General features: G+C 41.9%; 1 protein-coding gene across 12 annotated transcripts in view; it reads left to right on the plus strand.

Moving 5' to 3' along the window:
• The window catches only part of cpeb3 (cytoplasmic polyadenylation element binding protein 3), a 42505-nt gene that overhangs the window by 8109 nt on the left and 13290 nt on the right, over positions 1–21106 (plus strand). For 6 of the 12 annotated variants that reach the window (XM_037123278.1, XM_037123282.1, XM_037123284.1 and 3 more), the window contains 5 exons: positions 1774–1927; positions 12401–12457; positions 16343–16369; positions 18194–18361; positions 20644–20733. In XM_037123278.1, the coding sequence (XP_036979173.1) occupies positions 1774–1927; positions 12401–12457; positions 16343–16369; positions 18194–18361; positions 20644–20733 (496 nt within the window). The remainder of the gene's footprint in view (positions 1–1773; positions 1928–12400; positions 12458–16342; positions 16370–18193; positions 18362–20643; positions 20734–21106) is intronic. The other 6 variants (XM_037123280.1, XM_037123273.1, XM_037123275.1 and 3 more) reach the window with 5 other exon arrangements.

Below are 21106 nucleotides of genomic sequence, written 5' to 3' on the forward strand. Positions count from 1 at the left end.
TGTTCATCCACATGTGTCAGAGTGGAGGGGAGAGGGAGAAAACCTCACAGCTCAGCATTTTAAGTGTTTACCGTTTGTACCAAGTGGGCAGATTTTTATCTACGTGGCGCTGTCGGGTCCAGAGTGAAGGGAATAACACTTTTGAATGCTCAGCCGAATGGGCAACAATAGCTGTGGTGTGCAAACAATGTGGCCCCGGCTTGGGCAGTGGACACAGGACACAGCTGCCAAGGCTACAGCCTCCAGCTCCGGTTAGGCACTCTCAGACCTTACCTTTGGCACACATGTCATTCTCATAATTCACCACACACTGTGAGCATCTCATTTCATCAGCAGTGAGCGGTTTAGGAAATTAGTTTTTGTAAATCAACAAAAATCTCTAACAAATGATACACAGTGGTACCTGCCGCAGCACAGTATCTTCAAAACCAGCTGTATTCCCGTCCACTGGAAATGAAAAATAGGATTAGATATGGTGATCAGGGTGCCTTCATAACATCTTTGTGTAGCCATTAGTTATTCTTGGATCAGGTATTTCATGGATTGAATCAAAAGTTATCAGTTTTGACCAAACGTAAGTTCTTGTATGGCTAATTCTATTCAGATGACACAACGTTTTACAGGATTGTCTTTATATACTTATTGATTTGTTTTGTTATCCTATTTTTGTAAACATCTATATCCAGGCCTGTGATCATATCTTGTTATTACACCCGTAAAATGTGTGGTAGTCTTGAAAAGCATCTACTGTCGAACTAGAATGGCACTCAGTAGAGCGCATACCAGCAGCGTTTCACAGGATGAATGACACCTTGGACTGCACAATCAGAAGGCCACGCGCAGAAGCCCAACCAATGTATTGGTCAGCCAACATTATTGGCCGATACTGGCCTATCACAGATACATTGGTGTTGCTGTATATGTTTTCTGATATGAGAAGATATGAAAACTTTATTCAGTACTAGGAGTAATGTGTCATTATCAAATTTCCAGTGAATTTTATTCTTTCAAGGCACAATGTCATTTTAGAAATTAGAGTTAATTACATATGTATCTTTCTCTTGTGTGTTTCATAACCACATTTGAGGGATCAGAAGTGTGTGTTTCTTTATGTATTCTCTATATAAGATAATATGGGGTGATACATGAATATCAATAATTCTTTGCTCACTAACATAGGTGTCATAAGCCCACAAATCCAGTACTAGTCAGGCTCTCCTCACAAGCAAAGAGCAGAGTACTTGATCAGTTTCAAGCCCAAGGAGGAACTGTTTATATCACATATTAAATTTGCTGGGTTGTTCCAGCTCCATCTATAGACTTAATGGCTAAGAAATTCTCTACTAAATTATCTAAATCCAGACAGAACCTCAGGGCAGAACAGTGTCTCTGCTTTGTCTGCAGCTTTTTGACATGAAAAACAGCCTCAGACTGAGATTCATATCTCCTTTTCAGTATCGGCTGTATTCACCATCACCCACAGCGCTGACACATATATAATGTTTTCCCTTCTTCCCCTCTAACATCTAGTCTCAGAACCTCAATTTATATTAGTCTAGGTTCGCTAAGAATGCATCCCAGCCTGCCTCTAACAAAAACGGGAGCTGTTAGTACATGCAAGTTGTTGCCAGTGGTTTGCCCTTGAGCAAAGTTACGAGTAAAGCAACCAACGAGTACCAGTAGTTCTAACTATAGCTGCCATAAAATGATAAAACTGTTCATCTACGGTGGTGCCTTGAGTCCTAACCCTCTTCCTGTTTTGCTGTGTTGCAGGACCGGAATCGGCCCTTTGATGCTTTTAGCTTGCACTCTTTGGAGAATTCCTTAATGGATATGATAAGGACTGACCATGACAAAGGTAAACCACACCCTGCCGGTGGCCCACCAATGACTATCGCTGATATTATATGGAGGAATCATTTTGCAGGTTAGGAATATTCATACGTCCATGCTTACCATATTTGGATTGTCTTTTTTTTTTTTTTTTTTGCTTCATGGGCATAAATCATCCCTGGGTACATATGTTTTTCTTTTGCTTTGCCAATCTCTTAACCAGTCCACTATGGATCATCATGTTCTGTTTGAAATTGAAATGAAAAATTAACATTATGAGCCTTACCTGCAAAATCTCACATAATTCCTGTTTATGTGTGTTGGTGTGTGGTGGACCAGATGTGCAGAAATGTGCACTCAGCTGGTTGTACTTGCAATTTGAACTTTCCTTTGTCCTTGTTTCTGCTTATTACCTGTTGGTTTTCTGTTGATAGTGTGACATGACTTGTGCTTTTGTTGACTGAATATGTTGCGAGTTTAAAGAAAAAGTTCAACAAAAAATAAAATTCAGCATTCTCGTTGTCTACTCATCCTCACGGCGATGGAGGATTTTTACGAAACATTTCTGGAGCTATGTGTCAAAAAAACGCTGCAGCATTCTCCGATACAGCTAAATTTAATTGGGTAGATGAAAACATCCAACTGAAAAAGAAATCAAATACATTTTAGTTCTTGGGCCATCTCGAAACTTGGATTATGTCAGATGAGCTGTATGGAACCATTTTATATGTTGTTATTTTTGTTTTTTTACATTTTAAAACAAGTCTCCATTTACAAGTTATTTAGAAGAACGCTGCTTTGCTGTGAAGCTCCAGAAATGTGTTGTGGGCTAAATGGTATTTCTCGGGTCAACTTTTCCTTTAAATGTTGAGTGATTGAGTGTGTTTGTGTATGGCATTCCTCCTCAGTGACATGATCACCACGAAGCAGAATTCAGAAATCAGATTTGGATCTTTATTTTGTGTGTGAACATGGGGCTTGGTCGTGCCACGGCCGAGTCAGAGCTTGAAGATCAAATCAGTGTTTCCGAGCAACCTCGATACACAGAAGAAGTTATTTCTAAATGGTGTGATGTGTTTTCTTCTCCTAGGAAGTGTAGAGAATTTATTAAATCATGAACACAATATTAAGAAATCTCTCCTCACACCTTTGTAAGGCCATCCAATGCCTGACGGTCTTTCTAAGCCGATATTTTTGTAGCGCAGGTCACGTGTCTATTGTAAAATCTCTGGATCCCAGTCTCCCAGATGGGGCCCCGTCAGGTTTGGTGTAGGGTTTTTATGCTGCCCCATCCTCCCACCTTAACAATGGAAAGATTGGTGGGAGGGGTATATAAGCAGAGCATGTCGCTTTCTCATGCATGGAGTCTGTTTTCCCAATCTTGTGCTGAGAGAGCATTGTTACTGGAAGTGGTCATCCTGGCGGGGCAAAACTTCACTGGAAAGGTGTTGTAATGTCCTGCTGGGTTTTTCCTTGTGATTGTTTATCAAAGCACAACAGAGACGGAGGAGATACAAAGACAGACGGGAAGGGTGCTACATGGACTTGCGTGTGAATTCCTGCATCTCCCTTTGCATGTTTACCCCTCTGGTGATCATGGAGACAGCATGCAGCTCCACTAAGCTACCGTGCCAACCAAAGAGCAGCTCCACCCTGCCAGAGTACCTTCTCACTGTCTTAGAGGAGCCTGCACACTCCGGCGTGGTCTGCTGTGTAAGCTATAAAAAACATAGATGCTGGTGCATTTTTCAGCTCTAGAGATCAGAACTTTTTCTCAGCTTTTACAAACAAACAAATTAGGGTGCATTTTGTCCCATATACAGAAATGTCCCTGACAGTATTGATTTAGTATTGAATGGGATAAGTAGCGCTACCTGGGGGAAGAGTTTTGCTGCCTGACCTCAACATGGCTGTGGCAATTTGTCCAGCCATCGGCCATTGTCAGAGGCGTCCGTGAGCATCTGTGGCCCTAGTTTCTGTGATGTGTACCACATTGTTGGCACTAATCGGTCCTTGTCGATGGCTTTTCAGCTAATTGAGCATGTTGAATAGGCAGTGGAGCCAGTTTGTGACAGAACCCCAAACCCCTAACCTCTTACTCTTAACTAAGACACAGGCAAAATGAGGCAACACAACAGTCTTTTGTCAGCTTTAACATTAGTTTGGTGCTTCTTGGTCAGTCATTTGTTAGGAAAATTTCTATATTTCTCTTTAATTCTGCCAAATGTATGTGTCCATTTGTGCCATTTGTTGCAAGTAGAAATGATGGTAGGGTTGTCAAATGGGGAAAGAGAAAAAACGTCAAATGTGTTGACAAACTAAATGTCAGTAATTGATGAAATGTGTCAGAAATGAACTTTGAGTCTCCAATTTGGCAGTACAGGTTGGGTTTGGTTAGGTCAAAAAGCATGGTAAAGGCAGCGTTTTATTACTTTGATAATAATGAAAACACTCGCCATAAAAGAGTTGTCATTTCTGTAATTTAACTTACAAAACCTAGAAATGGATAATGTCACCTGCATCTGTCACCATTTTTTTGAGGCTGTTCGTCTAAAAGTAGTGATTAAGCACTGTAGGAAATTGATGTCCCAATTTTTAAACCTCCTGCTAAGTTCTGATTGCTCAGTTGTTTAGAGAATTAAGAAGCCATCAATAAGCACAACAGCAACATGTCTCAATCATTAAACAAACAAGAGATGTGGGTGAAGATTCAAAAGGTCTGACACCAGGCTAGGTTCAGATGCAGCCTCACAGTGCAGCAACCGTAACAGAATCTCATGCTGCGGATGTAAAGTTTTGTTTTAGCTCTTAGTTTCTGTGCAGTGTGCAGCAAAGGTGTCAGACCCATTGGCGCCTTGGTCACCAAGATGATTTTTGTTTAGCATTATGAGTCTCTGGGCTAAGATTGTCTAAGGCTAAAGATATTTGTGTGAAGCGGCAGGTAATTTTAACAAGAACATCTAATTTATTTAACAGTTGAGATTCAGCACGGGTAGATGTGACACTGATCTGTACCATTCCCCCAAAGAAAATTGATAAAATGAAAGTTCTTTTTTTAATATATATTTTGATTAGAAAACATGAATGATTACTTTAAGCTATTCATTAGCGCACAAATCTAGGCAGGTAATTCTTAATTAAAACCTACTTAGACAAGAAAAAGAGGATAACAAGAGAAAATATATGCTTTTATTGTAAATTTCTTCCCAATCCAGGTACTGTCGTAGTAGGTCTGACATGCCGCTTTGAGGATGTTACCCAGCAGCTGAGAAACACCAGTCAAAACTAATTAACCCAGTAGGCCCAGTTTTGCATTCCCAGCTGAATGGCTCTCACCCACATCCATCCTATCACTGACATTTCTCACATACTTCTCATTGTGACTGGAATAGCTGTTTTTCCTCGAGTGTTTTATGAGTCCCTGTGTATATATATATATGTGTGTGTGTGTTTGTGTGTTTTTAAAGAAGGAGAAGCACTGTGATGTGAATGCGAATTGGTGGGGCTTCTAAAGAGAGTGTGAGGTGGCCCCCACCGACTCCCCCCTCTGCCTGTCAAGACTGGGAGGAGGCGAGGCCATCTCGATTCAACCATTTTTTTTTTTTTTTTTTTTTAGGGCTTGTTTTGAGAAGAGTCAGCTTCAAAGGGAGTGTGTGTGTGTTGTCTGTGAGAGAGACACTTTAATGTCTCGATCCTCTCAAACTTTCTAAAACTTCTTTACTTCTGGGTGAGGGGAACAGGGCCGCAGGGACGTCTGAACAAACACACACACACACACACACACACACACACACACACACACACTGGTCTGCATGTAGTTCCTGAACTGGGTCAGCTGAGCTCACGTGTGGAGAGCCAGACACCCCCCACACAAAACACACACACACATCAGAGATTCTCCCCTTGGCCTGGAAAAACACCACCAGTTTGACAACAGCCACTGCCGCTGCTGCCAGCAACATCATCAGACACACACATACATGCAGAATACACACATCCAAATTGTTTCTGACATGTAAATCAACTGTGAGATTCCATGCAAAGCAATCTTGCGTCACTCTCTCTCGGGCCGTCTTTGACGAAGACAACTCGGCAGACATGACACTGTCTCCCACATGCAGCCACTCCCCACACACATAACCCCAATGTTGACACTGTTCGAAATACTTAAAAGTGTTAATAAGTCCCTTAAGTCCTCGTGGAAGCTGTGGGTGGATCCCACCCACCCACAACGTCTCTCTCTGTCTCTCTTAACACATTGCATCAGCTGGTCTGACTCACATGATCTTACTCATGCATCACTTCTGATTTGTGTTGTCTCTGTCTGTGTAAGTGCAGCCTTTAGAAGAGTGAATTCCATTAACCGTAAAGGTGGAGTAGGTGATTCTGGAGAAAGATAGTTGATGGTTGAGTCCCTGTGCCAGGTTGTCAGATACAGACACAAATAAACCAAGCCAAAGCATCTGTATGTGATGGCCTGGGAACTCAACAATCGACAATCTTTCTCCAGAATTTCCCACTTCACCATTAATGCAAAATTTAAGCTCTAAAGTAGAGCTGCAGTTTGGGATTATGTTCAATACAGGCCCAATCCCAATAAACCCTTTGTCCCTACTACTTTGCTCTGCCCATCTGTTTTGTGTGCACACGCCTCGGGGTAGTTAGTTACGGTTCTTGTTGGGAGGGATGATGTAGGGCAGTGGTGTCAAACTGATCCAGTAAAGGGCCATGTGGCTGCAGGTTTTCATTCCAACCAAGCAAGAACACACCTGATTTGGATCAGCCAACCAATCAGCCAACCAAGCAAGAACACACCTGATTTGGATCAGGCGTGTTCTTGCTTGGTTGGAATGAAAACCTGCAGCCACATGGCCCTTTACTGGATCAGTTTGACACCACTGGTGTAGGGCAAGTGGTTAAGGCTACATGGCCTTTCTGTCCAAATCAGTTCATGTGCTTTGGAGCCAGTGCCTACTCTGGAACCAGTGCTTTGTATTGCGACTGCCAAAGAACCAGCTCTCGTCCAGGAAAACCAACCAGACCAAGGACCAACTAAAACCGCCATTTTTAAAAACCAGAGCTAGTTTAGTTTGTTCTGATTTATCTGTGGCAACAAACCCCCAAAATGTTTGACTATGGATGCCAAATTGAAGCAACATTGGTCCGAGTACCAGTCGTGTTTGGATGCCAATGTAGGCATGACTCTATGGTGATTCTCATGCCTGTGAAAACACAAACTGGTTCTTTAAAAGGTTGTCAGCTTGAGCCAACTCTGAACCAGCCCAGAACCATCACTTGGTTTGCTTTAGTTGAAAGGGGAACACCTCAAACCAGTGGTTCTTAGAGCTCTGAGTTGTTTCAATGTATTATGGTCCTTTTTTTTTTTAACAAGCATAAAACAATTGCTGTTAGTTTGCTGATGTCTCGAGCTAACAAGCTAGCTAGCTAACACGACATTGTTGTTGCTGATTTGTGCATGACAGTCACACGTTTGGAGAGACTTTATTGTTGCATATTGAATCAGTTCACTAAAATTTGGGACCTGGGGACCAACTATTGAAAAAGTCACAGCAACTGGTATTTGTTATGAAAAATGCTAACTAGTTTAGCTTGACAGAAGCAGCTTGATTTAAAAGGCTGTGTTGTGTCTGGCTGTCACCCTGGTTAACAGCCTGCATGAGGTAAAGTGTTGTTGTAACGGATAGAAGAAGGTGTCGGCTATAATTGAGGCCAGTAGTCGAGGGCGAGCAAACACTGGAGCTGTTTGACTTTGTACGCTTGTTGACAGGAGCATTGGTCAGTGGATAAGAGTTGACTCACGGGGGCTTCTATCAGGAGGAAAACAAGAATTGCAAGGACAGAGCAGGTCGGATGAGAGACACTGTGATTAAGCAAGGTGACAGTATGGAGTGGGTCTCTCCATATACAACCACAGTTCGTCAGTAGCTGGGACGATGCCTGAAAAGCAAATAAAACAAAAAGCAAGTGAACTTTGTTTACGGTTTATTGAAGTGTTCCTGAGCACATGTAGTAAATATCTTTTATGCAGTCATGTGTTTCACAAAGTGGTGAACCTCGCCCCATCCTTGGGAATGACTTAGCCTTTTGAGGATGCCCTTTTTATACCCAGTAATGATAGTGTCCCCTGTTGCCAGTGAACCTCTTTACCTGTAGAATGTTCCAAACAGGTGTTTATGGAGCATTTACTAACGTTCCCAGTCTTTTGTTGCCCCTGACCCAACTTGACTGGAACATCAAAATCAGAATAAAAGAAGATAGGGACATATTAAATATATTGTGAGTATATGTCAGACAGGATTAGCAAATTGTTACGATTCAGTTTTATTTATGTTATGCACGGCATCATTTTTATTACAGTTTTTAAACCTTTGCAAAGATAAAGCCCCCACAAAGTACTTTCTGTCACTATATAAGCTAAAATTGTGATGTAAAGGTCTCCAGTTGGTTTAAATTAAAAGTCAAGATTTATAAAGTTTTTAAAGATTCACCTTCACCAAAAATTCCTCACTCTCAACTAGGTTCTCAAAGATCATGTTTTTTAAAAAGGTAGTCTACATGAACTTTTTTTTAAAAAATTTTTTGTAGGTTCAAAGAGGGGTCACCCCAGCTTAACCTGAAGTGAAAGGTCAATGTCTGAAAAACTTTTTTGACCTGACACTTGGCTGATAAGCTGCACTTGACCTCTCAACTTTTCAGCCTGTTGTAGTGAAAAACACTTGAGATGATCTCCATGTCAGGGGGATGCCCAGTACTTTAAACAGCCTGTAAATGACTCTATAGAGATAAGAAGATGTGTTTGGTGACCGTGTTACAGGTTAAATCGCACCTTGCTTCCAATAAACCACACTGTCAGTGTGTTTTGTTATGGTGGAAAATTCATGACTCCTGCGAGCATGACTGAGCTAATCCAGTCCAGGCAACAAAACAAGTCTAGGCTTGTTTTGTCTATTAAATTCATGGTTTGTCCAGCTCTCACAAGCCATGAAATACTATTGGAAGCTTTACTCTCTGTGCCAAGTTATGCAGCAGTCTTAACTGGATTCTGTAAATCCTATCAGTATATGATAGGCATTTAATAGTTTTATGATTGTCACTTTTATGAAACATTAAATAACAGTGGGTGGTTGGCATATTTGGGGCTTTACTACTAAAATATGTCCTAACCATTTGTGTTTTATTGGCTACATAATTTTATATAGTTTCACGTGTTCGTAGCTGGAGGACCTTTGGCCCTGTATTAATCATCTTGTCAGGGGTGGTTAGGTTCAGCTCAAGTTGGAATAAAGGGGAAGGAGTAGGGCATTGTGACAGAGACACAAAACAACTCATAGGGTTTCTTCCAGAAACCTCCATCACACTCAATTTTTCCAGTCATATGTTGACTGGTGTGCAAACACATGCCCCTCAGTGGGTATTGTCAACCTTTTTTTTTTTTAACCACGTTTTGGCATTGTAGTGTTCTTAATTGAAGGTTGCTTTGGCGCAAGTCAGCAAGAAGTAAGGCTTTAGGGCACCCTGCTGCTGAGTTGTGTTTTTTTTCATCAGAACTGACATTTCCACACCTTGCTGTTGGCACACCCACTTGCCTCTTTTAACTCCTGCTGGAGCTTTCTCCTAGAGGTGTTACTGGGGGCTTAAATATGTGCTATAATGTGGAACAGTGGGAGCAAAACGTGACCAAAGCAGTTGAGAAGAGCTCCAGGTGGGACACAGTCGGTGGTCATCAGCCATATGGAAATCTAGTGAAAATTTAAGTTGTTACCTGAAGTGTAGTGCTCACGTAGCCTTCAGATAGTCATTCCATATAGTTGGGCTGAAAGACTTATTTTTATTTACCCCAAAGTGACTTCTTCAGATTGCTTATTTTGTCCAAGCAACAGACCAATACCTGAACACATTTACTACCATAAATGAGAAAGGAAAGCAGCAAATCCTTCCATTTGAAGGTGCAATTTGTTAGTATTTTAGTTGAAAGCATAAAGAAAAAATAACTAAAATTAACCCTAGACAGGACCACCAGCCCCAGCTAAACCCTCCATTACTATTAATCTTATTTCTACCACTGTCCAGTCTGGAGATTGTCACGCGATGAAAGGGAGGCACTGTTGGATCCATGCCTTAGGAAGTGGATGGCATGTCTCCCGAGTGGCCGTGCTGCTGTGCAACCATCATGGGGAGGTAGAGAATAGCTCAGGCTCTCGATGAGGAAATGTCACCAGAAGAGCAGCAGCGGCCACGACTCAGGGGCCCCTCAGACCCTGCCACTCAACTCCGGGGGGAAGCAGATGGCACATGCCCAGGGCTATTTTAAGGCTTCAGGAGGGCAACTGTCCCCTTCCGTCACCCCAAATGACTAATGTAGACAGAAAGGCAAGCACCGTGGTGACTTTTCCCCTCCTATCAGCAAAGTCATGGCTTTGATGTTGAGTGTGTTCAATGGAGTGTACTTGTCTCTAGTGTGTAACGTAGAACTGCATCGATCTTCTACATCCGTGGTAATAGGTCAAAGTGCACGTTGTGGTGCTATAAGGGATTCTCTCCAAAGGATACTTCAGCAAGTCAGACATTTGGTTTCAAGCCCTGTAATTTGGCGAAGGACTTACAAATACACCACCCACATGTTTACCAATACACGTGACTCCATGCCGTTGCCCCTTGGGGCTCTCGCACTTGATGGAATTCTGGCCTGACCATCAGCAGGGAGGCTGGTGAGATAGAGAAAGCATTATGATTGGACAGCTTTCAGTGTCAGGACATTGGATTTTGCTTTGTTTGTATCTGGTCTTTGCCAACAAAATGTCCATTTCCCCCTAAGTTAGAAAGAGCAAAGATATTGACTAGGACATGTTGCATGTCCGCGTGTTCAAACAAACGTGTGTGAATGTATGGGCTTGTCACACTCCATTTGCCCCCGAGCTCTGCTGTTGTGTGGATTCTGACTGGCAGAGACGAGTGTGGAAATCCACATCTGTGGAACTACAGGGTGGCCGCCCCCTTGTCCTCCCCCTACCCTGCTTCTCTGGTTTTCAGCTAGGTATAAGTGCAAGTTTCAATTTCTTGTTTGCAAACTTGGAAGAGGCCTCCCGGCTGTCCACACTATCTGTATTCTATGGTCAAATCTTCAAACTGACATGTCGTCATGTTGTTTGCACCATAGCCGCTTGCAACACACAGCCTCTGTCTCTTCGTCCATGTTACTGATGGAAAAATGTACACCAGCTCTGAAGCAAGGTATCTGTTGCAGTTGTCCCAGTTAACCTTTCCCCCCCGTCACAGTGTTAAAGGGGCTGCCCAACATCATAAATACATATATTTCCTCTTAACTGTCGTACTATTTATCCATCAAGTGTAAGTTGTTGAATTTTGACGATATCAGCCATAGAGATGTTTGCCTTCTAAATATAATGAAATAGAAAAAAATACATTTGAGGAACTAATTCCAGAAATCATTATCTAGTAACTCAAGATAATCCACAGACCCAGTTGTGAACAGTTTTGTGAAGGAACTACTTTCTTTCGACCAGAATGAATACCATCACCACAAAGAAGGAACTGCACATCCACTCAATGATGAAAGGCTTGTGTTGGGATGTGGACATTAATGGTGTCCTCCTCGGCTGAACTATCATGCTACTAGATAAGTTAGCTAGACTTAAGAACATTTTGGATGATAATTATGATATAAAAAAGACATATTTATGGCGCTCTAAGTCAGAGGAAAAATAAGTGTTTTCAATGTTTCAGTTAACTGGCCCTTTAATGTTGAAGCAAGTGCAACTGCACTGTTTGCAAAAGTTGTGTCTCATTTGATGTAAGGGTGCCTAATACTGCTGTGGACCCCAGTAAAACTGTTGCTTCACCTCCTGTCTTTGTTAAATGATTCTGTCGGCTGCTTGTTAGCTGTGTGTTGAGTAAAAAGCTGGTGTAGGCGGATTTTGACAGAAGGCCCTAATTTGAGGTGGTTAGGGATAAAGGGTGTGCCTCTGCGGCTGCCACTTGAAATGATGCTGACAGTGAGATAGCAATAAACCAGGTAGTTTATTTCTGCTTCGGCTTTAGTGTATTTCTCTTTATGTCGCCTGTACAAAAATGAAGACAGAGATAACCAGGAAGAGTTCCATTTAGACGTCCCACACCAGCCATCTCTCCAGAAAAAGCCCTGACAGATGGGCTCTTGTAGCATGCATGCATTGTTACCATAGCAGAATGCATGCTCTGTTGAATTCCTACCCTTATGGCGGCCTTTGTTTTTGTATGCGTGTGTGTGCATGCATGCATATGAGATAAGTGACAACAAAAGAATGTGTGTTTCCACCTCGTTTTTCTCATCTGTTTTTCTGTGGCCGTCCTTTCTGCCATTGTATCACATTGAGTGCATTTGTTGTTTATTCATTTCATGTTGTGCACTTCATCATGGCTGGCATTTTCCCATCGCCGACAGTAGAATGGAAGATTACAAAAAATGTCTATCAACGCCATGGTTTTTATCAGTGATTTCCATGTTTCCCCTCTTTTGTAAAATCTTTTCTTTTTTCTTCCCCAACAGGACGCATGGGCCTCAACTTTCATCATCCTGGAGCCGACCACATAATGCCGTTGAATAGTAAGTCAGGTTTCATTGTCGCATCCATCATCTGCCTCTCCATCTAGAATTAATCAAATTGTTTCAGGGTATAAGTGTTGCTGCTACCTTTTGTCCTCTTTGTTTTTGAAAGAATTAAGAATGGGAAGTATTTTTGAGGAGTGTTCCCATAAAAAAAAACCAAAAAAAAACCCATATGCTCCTTAACCACAGGAGCCCTGTGTCAGTATGCACCGGGCACACCTGCCTACCCTTTGCTAAGGTCTCGATGCCCTGACACCACAAACTTAGGACAGACCTCTTAGCAGTGGGGGAAGCACAGTCGATCTGTGAATAGCACTTCCAAAAATACCCCAACATGTAAGACTAGATTCCCCCTGGTGTCCCACCAGCCGGCAGATGACCAGCAGTGACAGGAGACGAGCCAGAGGGAGAAACCAGGTCTTTATCCCATATGCTGCTGTGTGGATGCCACAAAGTTTTCCAGAGCAGGCCCTGCCCCCAGATCAGGGATGATTTCTGAGAGTCTTGCACATTAGTTTTGCTTCATTTATGGGCAATCGTGTTTCCCACTTTATGTTCAGATCTTTGCAAAATATAAAGGATGTCTGGACGAAACGAGAATCAAACCAAATCAGTGAAGCCCTACTTTCCTCCATGTTCAGTTGCCCTACAGGGCATTGGAATTGGTAAAGGCAGAGGATGTCTAACATTAAAAACTTTCTCAGTGAAGCAGTTTCTACCATCCCATCTTGACAACAATGGTGCTACTGCCTCATTTTGTTTCTTTCATCACTCGTATCCTCAGAGAACGTGTCCCGAATTGATGTTAAACTGTTGTGTCATGGGATTACACTCAGGCAAGCACAGATCTGCCCAGATCTTCCTAGTCTGTCAGAACCAGCTCTCTCTGCCATAGCCTGTGATGTGTGTAGACAGGGAAGCTTTGGTTTCAACTTTAAAGTGTTTTACTCAGTGTTTCTCCTTCATTTCGTCCCATTAGCTTTGAGGCTTCACACTGTGAGAGCCTGTAAGCGCTCTACTTTCTCTGGATGGTGTTCACTTGATGTAAAGAAGAAAGAGTGGAGGGTAGTAAGCATAGGTCCTCTATCCAGCTTTATTGGTGTTGTTCACTTGACAGCTTTAGTAGAAGTGTCTGAGGCTTTGAAGCCGAGCAGAGCAGGAGACATCAAACCCATCATACCCAGAGGAATCACCAGTTTCCCTTCAAACATTCTCTCTCTTTCTCCCGGACAACACACAGTTTGAAGTTATTCTAACCCTCACTTTTCCCCTTCCTCTTCTCCCTCATGGGATGTATTCTCCCTCACAGAGGCATCTGATGGTTTCCCAGTGCAACGTTTACTTCACCTTGTCCCGGTTGCTAGGTGACTTCTTGTTTCTGCCAAGGCCAGACGGTGAGAGGGCAAAGCTGTAGAGAGCTGCCCAGGTTTTTCTTTTTTGGATTGGAGAGCCAGATTTTTTTTTAATGAAAACAGAGCAAGGGAGAAGAGGCTCAGAGACAATATATTCCCAGAGAAGAAGCCAGAGGGGCAAGTCGCACAATGGAGCTCTCACAATGCAAAGGCCCATATTGGTTTTAGAGTCTGCTCTGTGACTGATGTGTTTTGGAGGAGCAGGAGGATCAGTTTGGTATTGTATTACCCCTCCTGATGTTTGTTGGAATTTGCGCCTTCTTCAGCCATTTTGTGCCTCCTTGGTGGTTTGCTCTCCAAGTACAGCAGATTCAAGTCAAGATTGTTTGTGGGAACAAGAATTAGAATTACGCTAAAACAGAACCCTGAAACAAGATGTGGTGTTTAATGAACATAAAACTTGAGCTACTTTGGACATAATAGTTAATTTGTGATCTTGTTAACTGTGGTATGGAAAAAACATAACTGTTTTGAAATTTTTTCCAGAGCATTTGAATGCATCTCATTGTCTTTCTCAAAGCATGAAATCTGCAAATTTTTCACGGAGATAGTTCAGCAGTCATCACCTCAACTCTAGACCTTTACACCGATGCAAATAAACTGCATGAAATTGGGAATAATTTAGAACCCATGTGTGACAAAAAAGATACTATTAATCTGCGAATAAATTTGCATAAGAAGGGTCTGGACATTTTGTCTTGCCGTTAATAGTGCAACTGGAAAAAGCTACTAAGTGGACGTTGACAAACTGCAAACAATGTGGCCCTTTTAGACAGGAAACAATGTCCATTTACTAGTCTTTTCTTGATATGAGTTTTCAAGAGAATCCCTGGTCTATCTCAGCAGATGGGATTAGGCATAGTCATGATAGAGATAGCTCAGCAACCTATGATGGGAAATTTAGTATTGTGATAACAGGTGGTTGCATAAAGTTGGAAAAATGTGAGATAGAGAAAGAGAAATTGTAGAGAAAGCTGCCACGTGGACCTTGACTAACAGGAAATACTGCAGCTACTTCTGAGAAAAACTGTCAGAACTCAAGGTCAGCTTGCTAGCTTCTCCTCAAGCTTTCAACTACGGATAGACAGATTCTAATTAAATAAGATAGACCTACTTCTGTTTGAATAAATTAATTAAAATGCTTTATATCCGATTCATCATCTTTAATCTGTCAGTACTCACCACTGTGTGGTCTCACTCAGTGCCCCGCCCACAACACTAAATCGTATTTAGTTACATTCCATCACTGTTTATTCTAAATTTAGATGCTCAGATTTGTATTTTTTTTCTGTTGATGCATATTGGTTGCAAATATTGGTTGCAAATTATTGGTCTCCTTTATTACCAATAACTCTATCAAACCCCAAAAAAAACATTTCGGTTGATCTTCCTCAGCAGATCAAATTGGTCAGTTGTCATGGGCCTTAGGTCCTGTGGAAACAGTTAATCAACGGAGGGGGAAAACCATGGAATGTGATTTAGGAAAACTAGTTGACAGATGTTGGAGATGACCCTGAGTTCAGTTGTTTTGTTTGTTTTTTTCCTTGAAACAATACGTTGTTTTGAGTTGGTTAAAAAGTAAGTTTTAGAAACATAATCCGATGACACCAATAAAATTCATGACTGTTATCTTTGTTTTTTTAGATCTCATTTGAGTCATTGCTGTGAAATTAGCTTTTAAAAGTAGAAAAAAGATAAGATAGCAATAATACTCAGAGCTGGCACATGTGACCGCTGATTAGATATAAGTGATCACACTGTTGTACCTTTGACTTGCCACAAATTGAGATCAGTCCAGCACTGACATCATAGCTTGCTCTCCACTGTCCCCACCTTCCCCTCTGAATGTCATCCTCCCTCCTCAGAGCCCCGAGGCTGCTGTCCACCTCCGTACCCTCTCCTTATCCTGTGGGAAGTTTCCACTGGCACCTGGCCTGCTACACTTGACCCGAGAGCAACTTTTAATATTTCACCAAGGCCACGATAATGACTAACCTGCTCTACCTCCAGTCCTGCATGTACTCTGCTTTATGGCCTCATTTGTGAATATTCACAGAAGATTAGCACGAACGTGAGCCATTGCGGGTTCATTAAGCTGAGATTACGATCTGCGGCCATGGCGCGTCGCATTATGCTGCTAAGTATCTTGGCCATTTCCATGGCTAAACCTCACCTACCGCCCACCCCCGCACCCCCTACCCGTGTGCAGCATCTGCATGCATTAGTTGCCAAGGCAGGTGCAGCAGGTTTACTGTGGGCTGGTGCCAGGCTGTAATAATCACCCTCCTCCCTCCTGTTGCGGAACCTTTAGGTGTGGCCATCTGTGGTTTCACTGTTGCCTTAGAGATGTTCCTGGTTTTGGTTTGTTTCCACAAAACCCATGTCTCTGTATCTCTTTCCCTACCTCTGTTCCTGACCCAACCCTCTGTCTCTCCTTGTGTCTCTCTCCTTCCCCCACTGTGCTGACAAGCAGCCCGGAGCTATGGCCGCAGAAGAGGTAACGTGTGGCATTTTCTCTGGGGTTCTGTCTGCCAATGCCGGCCGTGTCTCTCTCCGAGGCTGAGGGGGGTCTTAGTGTGGTGTCATGATCTGCTTTTCATCTGTGCTGTGATTGAATGAAATCATATTAATTTTGACATACAGTTTTCCATGTTGTGCATTTAATCAACATGGGGCAAGGGTCCACCAAATCTGTCTACATGAATCTTGTTTTGCTTGATGGTGAGAGGAAAAAAATCTGGCTGCCAATTTTCTTTTCTCTCTATTCTGAGTCAGTATTCTACCTGGAATATTTATAATAAAAAATAATGAAATTATGATATTATACATAATAATATATTTTCAAATTGTGTTTTGCTGCAGATGCATCTCACTTTAAAAGAAAAGGGATAAACTCAAGTTCTCAAGTCAACGACATTGTGATGCTGCCACTGAATCAAACATTAGACCTTTTCAAATGATATAACATGGCTGGTATGAGTACTTCCAAAATGAACCTCCATGGAGTATGCTGACTCAGAAGTGATTCATCATCTGAATGGCAAAGATGGGTGCTTCCAACATGGATCATGTCCAATTTGATGTGCTTTTTGACTAATTCTGTCTTTCTTCAGCAAGGAGGAAATCTGCTGTGTGACATTTTTTAAGGTCACTCCAGTTGATTGGGTGTATGTTTTAGCTGTAGCATGATAAAGCTGAAAGTGCAGGGGCAATGTTCAAATGAAATTGCTTGGTTCAAAAAGAAAAAATCACATTGCGATTGTTTTGACAGATATTACAGTTGTGATAAGATTCATGGTTATAGGGAATGATCATGTTTTATTATCAGTGAAAGAAACTATAAAATCATGATGTCTATACAGAACCCTCATGTTTTTTTACATCTGGAGAACAAGTTTTGTAGGCCAGGGCATCTCTGCAGCACTGTAGTACATTGTGTTTTCTTACACATTTTAGATTTAATAAAAAAAATTGCAATTTTGATAATGTTTTGAGAAATTATTCAGCCCTTATTGCTTTTCAATAAAAGAAGCAACACATGGAGGAAACAAATGGTGCAAAATGCAATTGCTTAACACATATAGCAAAAATCAAATATAAATCCTGCTATAGAAAGATAAATGTGTTTTTTCTGCATTGAACACAGTAGTTATTGCATTTAGACAAGCAACACCAAAATCACAAAACTCACTAGAATATCACAAAGACTTTTCTGCACCAGAGAAGCCTCACAGTGGGGACATGGTGTGTTTATGCTTCCAGGAGGAAAGAGTACCACAACCAGACGCATCACTGACTGATCAGCATTCCCTCCATTTTCATTATGTGCTGCAATTCGACCGATACTGTAATTGAGTCACCAGGAAGTTCCCAAGTCAAAATTATGATGCCATGATTATAATTTCATATACACTATGGCTAAAAGTATGTGGACTGAGCTTATTCTTTCCACAATGTTTTGGAAGCTTGTAAATGTGTTGCTGTCCACATACTTTTGGCCATGCAGTGTATTTGTGGTTTCCTTTCCAGATTCTAAAAGAATATCTGAAATGATTTTACCTCAAGGAAAAGACAAGACATTTTTATAAGTGTTAAGTCAGACAATACAGTCCAAACTGACTGTGTTACAGTAATTGTTTCCAGATGTGATTAATTCACTCTCTCTCTCTCTCTCTCTCTCTCTCTCTCTCTCTCTCTCTCTCTCTCTCTCTCTCTCTCTCTCTCACACACATCCTTCCTCTCTTTTTACTTCACACTCTCTGTCTTTCCCTTTCATCCCTGTCTTTCCCCCTGGTGTCCTTCTCTTTTCCTCTTCCCCCAGGTCGCTCCTGCCTTTTCCCCTTTGAGGATGGTTTCCTCGATGATGGCCACGGTGACCCCTCCTTGACCCCGGGCCTGAACTCACCGACCCGCTGTCAGAACGGAGAGAGGATGGAGCGCTACTCCAGGAAGGTGTTTGTCGGAGGCCTCCCCCCTGACATAGATGAAGGTAAACAAAGGATTGGTTTTCATTTACACGTCTAGAGAAAAGTTTTCACTTAATCTCCAACAGTTTTTTTCAGCACTGCCCGGCTGCGGATTTATACTGATACAGTACATAATGTACAGTGCATTCACAAGTGGAAGCCTCCCAGAGCAATCTTTGTCTTTGGCTATTTGCCACCAACAGTTACACTGACAAGGTTGGGGCTTGCTTCGGGGCACCTTGACACTCCTTGTTTGAGATGTTGATTAAGCTCACTACTTAAATATGTCTGAAGAGACCACAATTTCACTGAAAGAAGTCTAGATATAGTAGTTGCATTCATCACTTGGCCAGACTCATGACTCCAAACAAAATGCAAATGTTGCTCTATATCTACTGCAACTGCTTTTAAACACATTCACCATAAAACCCAAATGAGAAGATAACATGTCAATGGTGTATTAACAGCTTGTTCTGATGCCCCCAAGTGGTCAATAAATCAGTCATGCTGCTTTAAAAATTCTGCCAGTGTTATTTGACACTGTTTTCTGAGCCATCTCACTCTCAAAAAACAGTGTGACCAGTGAGCTCTGACCCCGGTGCCGTTGCCACTCACACCTCCTCCTGTACAGCACATTCACAACTGGAAGCCTCTCAGATCAGTCTTTGTCTTTGGCTGTCTGCCACGAACAGTGACACTGGAGTATTCAAGCCTTGCTTAAGGGCACCTTGACACTCCCTGCTGAAGATGTTAATTAATCGGAGCTGAGAAAAGGTTTCCAGACCTTCACAGCAAAAAGAACGTCATAGCTTTCTCCTACACAACTGGAGTGGATGGAGACTCGCTTGGAGATGTTAAAAAAAAAGAAAAAAAATATGCTGTATAGCTCATCCAGCGTAAACCAAAATGATTTGAAAAGATATTATTTACACCCTTAATATGTGGTCAAGGGTGTAAATAATACCCACTTCATGCAGGGTGTGCTTTTAGTTTGGCAGCTACATGCTAGATTTCAGCTTGTAAAAAGGTGTAAATAACATCTTTTCACAGATGAGCTATATGGAGCAATTTTATGTTTTTTGTTTGATTTTCTGTTGTGTCTTTAACTCAAGTCCCCATCTAACTCAGTTGTGTAGGAGAACGCTGCAACGTTGTTTTGCTGTGAAGCTCCAGAAACATTTTTTGCACTAAGAAACTTCACCTTACATCTGTATGGGTTTGAGTAGATGGTGAGTTTTCATTTTTGGGTGAACTCTTCACTCTTGGGTGAAGTTAAAAAGCCACAGCACAGCTTGAAGCTGTGACACCATTGACCCCTAAACAAAGACCAGATTTTTGACAGTTTATCAAGTTAAATAAATAGTTTTCAGAAATATGCTTATGCTTTACTTGAAAAGATTAGTCACACTCTAGGTTAATGCCATTAGCTGGTTAGCTTAGTTTAACACAAAGACTGTAAAGAATGTGCCAGTCTGGCACAAGAACACTAAGACACAATGTGTCATTTTAACATCTGTATGCATTAAACAAACAATCCCTCCCTTCAGTTAGAGCCAGGCGAACCGTTTCCCCTCTTCCCAGTCTTAGTGCTAAGCAAAGCTAACCGAATGCTGGCTGTAAACTCACATTTACTATATAAACAAGAGATGTATCGATCTCTCATGTAACAGGGCAAGAAAGGAAATAAGTGCATTTGTTGTTATACATTTTACACAATTTAGCAAACTTCAATTAGATAGCCTTTATATATCACTGTTTTCTTTACATTTTGCTCAGTCATTTCTGCTTCCATATGCCTCTGAGAAATTGGTATATTGCTAAAAAAATTATTTTATTAGCTTCAGAATAGATTTTTAGGTCACTTGTAATGATTTTGCGTAATGTGTGTGACCAGTTACGTCACGGACCTGTCATTATTTCCACAAACCCCAGAGCATTCCAAAGAGTTTAAAGCTAATACGGAATGTTTCCTTTCATATGTGCCCGAACCGTTGAACAAGCACATGTACTATGGAGCTGATGCACAATACGTGCTCTTAGCCGGTTGAAAAATTAATGAGTTTCCACTGCACGAGTCAGCCTGGCGCAGACAGGATGTGCCCGGCCTGTGTTCCTGTTTAATGCAGTGGCTACTACTGCAGCAGGAACAGGGCGAAAAATAGAACCGGTGCCTGTGCCTTCACTGAGTGTGGCTCTGCATCGAGTCCTTCTATGCATATTACATGAACAACCATGAATGTATCTTATAATGTCTCTTAAATGACAACGAGGTCTCATTTTCCTTCTCTTTTGTTCGTTTCTCTAGATGAAATCACCAACAGTTTCCGTCGTTATGGACACCTGGTGGTTGACTGGCCCCACAAAGCTGAGAGCAAATCCTACTTCCCACCTAAAGGTAAAAACATTTTCTCAGAGCATAATCTTTATTTTCCCATCTGACATCAAAGTCTACACCAATAAATATCACCTCGGGTGCATCGCCATTTTAGAGTTTTGTAAAGAATCGTGTTACCCAGAGTTCATGGCTCCTGTTGCGTAAGCATGGAGGTGTCTGTTTATGTGAGTTACCCCCTGTGGTCCTCTTGCAGAAAGACTCATGCAGCCTATAATGACTCCATAACTAAGAAGAATTTGCTTGAACGAGTACCTGAGGAGTGTGAAACGTGTTATCGGGTGTCATTTTCAGGCAGGTGATCACCACTCTCTCCCAAGCCCTCTACATCACTCCTTCTGGCCTGGGAGCCGCAGTGTGTCATATTAGGAAAGCT

This window comes from Acanthopagrus latus, chromosome 15, assembly GCF_904848185.1.
Source record: "Acanthopagrus latus isolate v.2019 chromosome 15, fAcaLat1.1, whole genome shotgun sequence".
NCBI lineage: Eukaryota > Metazoa > Chordata > Actinopteri > Spariformes > Sparidae > Acanthopagrus > Acanthopagrus latus.